This window comes from Fukomys damarensis, unplaced genomic scaffold, assembly GCF_012274545.1.
Source record: "Fukomys damarensis isolate Sample0158 unplaced genomic scaffold, DMR_v1.0_HiC HiC_scaffold_11, whole genome shotgun sequence".
NCBI classification, from domain to species: domain Eukaryota; kingdom Metazoa; phylum Chordata; class Mammalia; order Rodentia; family Bathyergidae; genus Fukomys; species Fukomys damarensis.
In genome coordinates, this window is record NW_022900923.1 from 23,000,526 (window position 1) to 23,008,910 (window position 8,385).

The following is an 8,385-nucleotide window of genomic DNA, read 5'->3' on the forward strand; positions in this document are numbered from 1 at the left end:
GTACCAGGGATTGAACTCCGGTCCTTGTGAGGCAGGTGCCAAAACCACTGAGCTAAATCCCTGGCCAGGCTTGGTGATACAAATCTGTAATCATGGATGCTTGGGAGGTTGAAAAAAGGAAGATTGCAAGTAACTTACTAGAGACCCTGTCTCAAAATAGTATAAAGGTCTGGGGATGTAGAAAGTACTGGGGCTAGTACTGCCCCTAAAAAGAAAAAAAAAGTAAAAAATAGCTTTATATTGGTTGCAACTATGTAGCCATGAAATAATTTAATTATTACTAAAACACTGAAAACTACTGAATTCACCACTAAGAAGTTTGGTCTAAATACCTTGATTGAAAACAATTAATTTACATTTGCATTAATTATAATGCAACCTCTATTCTCTATAATACTTATCAGGCAAGTTTTTAAAATACTTTTAAACAGCAGAGTACTGAGGTGGACAATTTTCAGTGCCTCCAAAGTAAATCTCTTATCCACTAGATTCCCTGGCATTTGCATTATTATATTAAACATATTTTATATGTTTTCTCTATTATACTTTAAGCTACATAATGATAGAAATCATGCCATCTTCATCTTCACCCTATCAGTAAGCATTTTCAGCCTGTTCAGAAGGTGCTCAGAAAAAAATACTTGAGAAATTTTCCTTTTCCCAAGATAATAATGATCTCAAGATAAACTCTTTCATATTCTGAAATGAATTAAGCTCTCACATGATTCAAATTATTATACAGAGAGGTTCTAACAGTGTCAATATCTGGTTATGTTAATGTTTAAGCAACAGTATTTTCAGATAAACACTGCAATGATTTTCATAATCTTTTGAGGAAGTAAAACTTAAAGCATGTTGCTTAAGCTAAAGTTTAGATTTAAACATCTGAGTAAAAGATATGTTTTTGGAAAGTATTATGTACAATCATGAAATCTTACCTGAGGATTCCAACCTGGGTCTAACTTTTTAACTACCGCGATATATTCTTGCATTGCTTGGGTGGGGCTTGAGTCACCAAGAGCTCTCCATGCTTCCCTACAGTACAGAATACCCAAAACGGCCTGTCATTAACTATGTAAATAACACATTTCTTTTTATTATTAAAAATTACATATACATTCCAAGGGGCTGGGAAGGTAGAGATAATAAGCTATGCAGAGAGGAAGAGCCCTTTCTGTTCACATTTACATTGATCTTTAGCCTTACAAACCTTATCACTCCCCCTAAGATGCCTTTGGGAATTTTTTTTTTTTTGTACTGGGGAATTGAACTCAGGACCTTGCATTTGCAAGGCAGGTGTGGTGCCACTGAGCTAAATCCCTGGCTCTTTGGAGAAATTTTTTTGTGACTGCCCACTCATGCCGAATTTTAATAACATACACTATATATCTATGAATTTTAGAAGATCACACGCCACTGTAACCTGACTTTAATCAATCCCCTAAAACTAGTTTTTACTCCTAATGAGAACATATGCATAGTCGACAGAGCAATAAAGGTAGTTCCCATCCTATAAATTAACTCTATTTGTGGCATTTTGGTTGTATGGAAACCAATCATCACACAAGAAACAATATTCCCTGGAGGAAAGTGTATCAAACTTTTTACTATAGACTCTATAGAAATATAATTTTCCCTTCTGTTCTTATTTCATCTATAAACTATACAGTGCAAGCAAATTATAAAGTAAATGTTTAAATAAAATGTATTATAGTGATAGGTACCCTGGCATTATTTCCCCCTCAAAATGCTTTCCATTATTTGGAACAGATTTATATGATCATTCTTGCTACTTTTTAAAGCAATTCAAGAGGTCCTCTTTTGTGCCCCCTCAAGAGGTGATAAAAAAAATATGGTGAATGCTGCTGCCAAGTGCCATCCAATGGAAAAGGAGTCTTCTAAAAACAACATGATATATCCTCATCTACCTTCTGACTCTTCCTCAAATCCAAAATGACCATGAAGGGTAAAAGCTTTGCATAGATTTAGAACATACAGGCAGCCATGACAGTGCAAATAAAGACTCATGATAAAGGGCTTCTAGAACTGTTTCAGAAAGTGGCACTAATGAAGGGATGTGTTTTAAATAAGGGGGAGGATTCTGACAGAGATTAACGTCAGTGTCTTTTACACAACGAATACTTAAAAAATTTTAAACATTCATTGAGTTTTTCCATCAGATCCAAAATAATGGATCTTGAAGCCTCAGTTAGGGACTTCAAAAATGAGGGGTAGTAAAGGCAAATCTAAGAATACAAATGAGTAAGAAAGTAGGAGCATGATGGAGTAGGGATGATGGCGCAAGCCTGTAATCCCAGCACTTGGGAGGATGAGGCAGGAGGATCACTGGGAGTTTGAAGCCAGCTTGGGCTACAAAGTTGAGTTTAAGGCCAACCTGAACTACAAAGCATGACAATGTCTCAACAAAAAAGAAGAGAAAGAGGAAGAAAAAAAAAGGAAAAGAAGAATTTCTGGTCACACACTGGGTATAATAAAAAAATGGTTAATGTTTAAATTTTAAAAAATTGTATTACAGTAAAACACATTGTCATAATGCCCCTCAAAGTACTTTTCTTCCTATATATCTCATCATTCTTACCACTTTCTGAAGCAGTTCTGCAACTCCTCTTTACTGAATGTCTAGTTGGGTTGCCACGGCTGCTTCCACAATCTGAATCCATTCAAAATTTAACTTTGTGGTCATGCTGACTTCGAGGAAGAATCAGGAGTTACACAGCACGAGGCCCAATGAATAATGTGAATGAGGACACAGCACAAGGCTTCTGAGCCTGCCTTTCCATTGGATGACACTTGCAGGCAGCATTTACCATATTTTTCATCATGTCTCGTAAAGACAAAAAAAGACTTCCAGACTGCTTTTGAAACCAGCAAAAATGAGAAGATATTTGTTTAAAGCAAGGGGAATTAATTGGCAATGTGTCTTTTACTATAATATTTAAACGTAAACATTCACCATATATTTTGGTCGCTTTTTTGTACCAAGTACATTTTAGTTCTAAGACCCCTTCTGAGTCAACCTTTCCTCTTTCCCTCCTTCCTTCCTTCCCTCCCTCCCCTCCTTCCACTCTTCCTTCCTTTGTACAGTGCCAGGACAAGTCTCCATCTTGGTTTTTCCCTGCTTTTTCTCCTGCCAATCAAAGTGTCTCTATTTCCCTGATCCACTAAAACAGAACACAGCCCCATAGTTTATTTCAAGGAATGAAACTTCTAAAACATGAGCCAAAATAAACCTCTCCTCAGGTTGTGGGTGTTCGATATTTTGTCCCAGTGATGAAGAAAGTGACTAAGACAGATCTGATAAATGATATGAGGGAACCTCTGAATTGTAAAATTTTAAGAACTTAAGTGACTATAATCCCCTTCATGTATTCAGAGAAGTAAAGTGAGTCAGTATTTTATTTTGGATGCTTTTCTTCCTTTTTCCCAAGAAATTATCATCAGCTTTTTTTCTGTGGCATGGATGGAGCAAGGGACAAAGACTATTGAGAAACAAGAAGCTAACAGAGGGGAGAAGAGTACCAAGTGGGGATTAATCCTATTCTTTTCCCTTCTCATTTTCTTGGCTAGCTTTCAAAGATGACTCCAGATGGGAAAAGTCATGACCCATTAGGTTCTGTATGATATGAAAGAAAAATCTTAAGCAACAGCTCTGACAGTTACTCTCACACATATTCCTATGTAAAGAATGTACGTCTACTGTGATCTACTTATATACCAACACCATTGCACAAGAATCCTTCAGGAGATTAGCTAAAAGCAGATTCTTTTAATCCTTCCCCCAAATGCCTGTCCTTAGCAAAGTCTACAACAGAAAGATTAACACAAAATGTTTCTTTAATCTGCTCTAATTCCTAAACACCTAAATCACTTCCAACAGCCTTATTAAAGATTCCAAGAATGATTTAAGTGTAGTGGCACATGCCCAGCACTCAGGGAGTCTAAAGCAAGAGGATGGCAAGTGTTAGTCTAGCCTGGGTAACTTAGTAAGACTCTCAAAATAGAAAAAAAATTTTAAAGGGGCTGAGGATGTAGCTCAGTGCAAAGATCCAGGATCCCACTACTACAAAAACAAACAAACAAACGGATTCCAAGAATTTCTTACCATTTTTGCTTTCCTTCAAAATCAAAGAAGCTTGGTTTAGGAGTATTACAATTTCCAACTCTGACCTACATAAGGAGAGGAAAAAAGAACTTATTTTTCAATGATGTGTCTACGAACTTTTTCTTTTCACATTTATAAAGGCAGCTTGGACTTACTGCATAAAATAATTGTTATCTAATATTATAAAACAGAAAAACATGGATGACAAATACTTTCATTCCTTAATACACTAATTATAAATTATAGATCACATAGTCTTTATTATCATTATAATAGAGAAAAACTTTCAACATGTAATTAACAAAGGTTCAGATTTTTAGAATTCATATGAATGTTTCATGCTGATTCTACTAATACTATTAGCATTTTATATCCCCAAAATCTAGGACGAAGTGTATTATTTTTAAGGTATCTATTATGAAACTCATCAATATAAATTTAGATGCTAAAAACAATGCAAAAATATTTCAGGGGTTCTCAGCAACAAAATAAACTCTATTCTACAATAATCTCTTATTTATGGTGCATCATTGTCTCTTTTTATTATTATTATTTTTTGAGACAGTGTCTCACTATGTAGTTCAGGCTGGCCTTACACTCACTATGTAACTCAGGCTGGCCTTTAATTCATGGTGATTCTCCTGCCTCAGTCTACTGAGTGCTGGGATTATAGGCATGCACTAGCATGCCTAGGTCAATGATTATTTCTAATCCTCAAATGACATTTGTAATTAAATTACAGATTATTTTCATTGTGAATATGCATAAATGCAATTTGCATAAATGCTTGATTGCCACTACCAGAAGTAATCTCCAACTCTCATGAAGTCTTAATAGCATTTATCTATCTATGTATTTCTTTTGACACTTTTATGTGTTCTATCTTGTATCAGAAAGTATTGTGTAACATCTTATCTTTCTTTCTATTAGAACAGAACCTCTAAGAAACTGCTTGACTTACCCACAGCACTTTCTTCTTAGGGACTTCCCATTACTTTCTACTACTCTTGCACACTTGAATTTTACTAAAATCAAATTAATGTTGTCATCAAATCATAATGTTCTACTCAATGACATAGGGATTTTTAATTGTTTTGTTCCTATTATTTCATTCAGCCAAAATGTCTTCTCTTTTTCTCTCAGCTTTTCAAAAGACTTTACCTTCTACCAGTCTTGTTCATAGTTCAGATTTGAAGAACTCTTTTGGTCTACATAATTTCATTTACCTCTAAATTCATAAAACTTTATTACCTCTATCATCTCCTTACCAATTAATTAATCTCATGGCTACAATGAAAATATATACTTTTATAGAAGCAGTCCTGTTATGATGGAAAGGAGGAAAGAAAAAGAAAAAAGATGTGCACTTCTTAAACCATCACCATAGGCTAAGGGCTTCATATTATCTCAATGAGCCCCACAACGATCCTGTGAGGTACACCATTACAAACATATTTTGTAAATAAGGACAAAGAAGTTCAGGATCTTAAGTCAGTAGTATATGAATTCAGGACTGAACCCAAAGTCCACTCAGGAGGCTGAGGCAGGAGGATCACTGTAAGTTCAAGGCCAGTCTGGGCTACATAGGGAGCTCAAGGCTACATAGTGAGACCCTGTCTAAAAAAAAATACAAAAAGGTCGGGGGGACTGTCCTTCCTTTTTCTTTGGCTTGACTAGAAAGTGCATTTGGTGAAGGTAAGCCTCTTTGCCCATGAAAGATGAACTTATAGCAGCAGTTTTGTGTCTTATAATCCATTTACCATCAGAAATTACAGACACTAGAAAACTTTTATTCCTGTGAATTCTATCTAGTGATATTTACTATAGAAGTTAAAACAGGTATTTTAAAATATGTATTCATTTGAAAATTACAGTAAACATACGTTAACAAATTTTAACGTTTATAAAAAATACATATCTAAAGTCAAGAAATTTAGTGAGAAAAATGTTACTATTTTTCATTTTATAAATCTAGTGTCTGGCTTGGTGTATTTTCATATTTATTTCTATATCAAATATATTGGTATATGTTTCTTTGGTTGAAGTAGATGAAAATTTAGCATCACAGATACGTCATATAACAAAGTACTTTGTTATCATTTTCAGGTAACTATGAATATTCTTCTTTGATTCTAAACAAAACGCAACAAGTGGCAGTTTCCTTTTTTTCCTGGTGTCCAACTCAGGACCTTGTGCTTGCAAGGCAGGCCTGGTGGAAGTTTCTTTAACTTCAATCAATGAATTTTTCATACTCTTATACTAAAAACTGTTGGTCTGATTGCACTTTGAATGGATCCTTTACCTACACCCAATTTGTAAATTACTCAATGAAATATTTAGAAAATACTTAGAAAATATTAGAGCATATTTAGAAAATACACCGAGAAATGCATTTCGAAATGTTGACATAATTTCATCATACAATAGCAAAAGTTCACATTAGCTATCATCACCACTTATCTTTAAAAAACATAAAATAAAAATTTAAGTACAGAAGCTGTCAAGCTCACAGTGGCAGATTTTCCAAACTTCTAATTTTCACTTGAAAGCTCAAATATTATCACTGGCAACAAACTTTTAGTTGTTCTCCTTAAAGTGACAGGCTCAACTTCTTTCACTTTTAAGAAACTATCTGCCAAATAGTACTCAAATCTGAATATACATAATTTATCTGTGAGTTGTTCTAAATAAAAATGATATTCCATGGAGAAAAGTGGGTAGATCAGTTTGGAACTTAGTGATTTTCCTCACAACAACCAACATAATTTGGTATGCAGCTGAAGCACCTTGAACCCCTGTACTCAAGGGTTAATACAAAGAATTTTTACTGCTTTAACATTTAAATGAAACCAACATTTTAAGTTTTTACTCTGGGTACATAATGGTAAATAAAAAATATGACTATATTTCCTGCCATTGCCTTGACAAATATGTTAATTATTGTAAAGCATTTATTTTTCTTTCTGGTATTTAATCAGTGACCCTTTGAATGATAACTTACATGTGTCTTCTATGAGTAACTCATACATTTTTGTACTTCCAGGTAAGGTCCAGGGAAGGTTCAAAGCTTTAGATGGAGTCAGGAGTTATAATGTAGTTAGTTCTGACTGATTTATCCATGTGACTCTAGACATGTGTGCTCTTGGGTTTTGGTACCGGGGATCAAACTCGGGTCCTCATGCTTATGAAGCAGGTGGTGGAACCAAGCTAAATTCCCAGCTACTTTTCCTTTTTTTTGTAAAGGAAGACTGTTTCACCTGGTGTTCACTACCTCTAAAATATTTATGACCGACTCTAGGACAGAACACATTCAGCCCAAACATAAGTCAAAACATAAGCCCAACAGCCCCAACATAAGCCCAAACATATTTAGGGTTTAAAAAGAAACCCATGAAAAGTTCTAACATTTTATTTTGTATTGCCTCACTTTATTACATTAATATTATCTTAGATATCAAAATAGTTTTATAAACATTACCATATATATTCCCTTATGGCCTTTCAGCAAGAGTAAATGAATAAGTCATATTCCATCATCCTCATTTTGTACAGGTTCTGAGGCTGGTAAAGTGGAAGGACACTGAGTAAGCCAGAGAAGTCACAGAAAAACCGTCAGTGGTCCCGCTAAAGAAAATATCACTCCTAGGATGGGAGACAAATCTTTCCCATGTCTAGAATGATCAACAAACAAGACAAAACACACATACATAAACATCATTACGCCTCGCCTTAAACCATGCACGACTGCTCTGTTTTGGAGGAACACTGAGAAGGCCCCGTGTCTCTATCACATCCATCCCTTCGCTACTTTACCTGCTTGTACCTGGCATACAGGTACAAGAGCTGCTCCCTGCTGGCCACCTGAATCAGGCCTTGGAGGTGTGCGGCAGCCTTCTCAAACAGCTCGGTCAGGTTCCTGGACGCCTCGGTCTCGGGGGTCTGGGGCGACCCCACATCGCCAGAGTCCTCCCCGGAGCTCAGCTCTCCACCGCTGTGGCCCGTGGTGGCCCCCGCCGTCAGGAATGGTGTGGCCATGACTCCGGTTCGGTCGTCCCTCCGTGTGGGTCAGCCCTCTTTAGATCCGCTGCTACCGGACTAGGGGCCTGGGACCGCAACTCGTTCACTCCGCGCCCCTCACCTAACGTAACGGCCGCTCCGGAGGGTGAAGTCCCCGGCGTGCAGGGCCAGCTCTGCCGCCCTCCGCGGCTCTCCCAGCTGCCCGCTTCCCCCGTTCCTTCCTCGCAGCCGACCTCTGGGCGCCC

At 36.7% G+C, this 8,385-nt stretch overlaps 1 protein-coding gene across 2 annotated transcripts in view; it reads right to left on the minus strand.

Annotated features, from left to right (window-relative positions):
- Positions 1–8,379, minus strand: part of Acbd6 (acyl-CoA binding domain containing 6) — a 190,310-nt gene extending 181,931 nt beyond the window's left edge. For both annotated transcript variants that reach the window (XM_010630276.2, XM_010630277.1), the window contains exons 1-3: positions 7,937–8,379; positions 4,124–4,188; positions 939–1,035 (exon numbers count right to left, since the gene is read on the minus strand). In XM_010630276.2, the coding sequence (XP_010628578.1) occupies positions 939–1,035; positions 4,124–4,188; positions 7,937–8,158 (384 nt within the window). In that variant the 5' untranslated portion in view covers positions 8,159–8,379. The remainder of the gene's footprint in view (positions 1–938; positions 1,036–4,123; positions 4,189–7,936) is intronic.
- Positions 8,380–8,385: the final 6 nt, after the last annotated feature.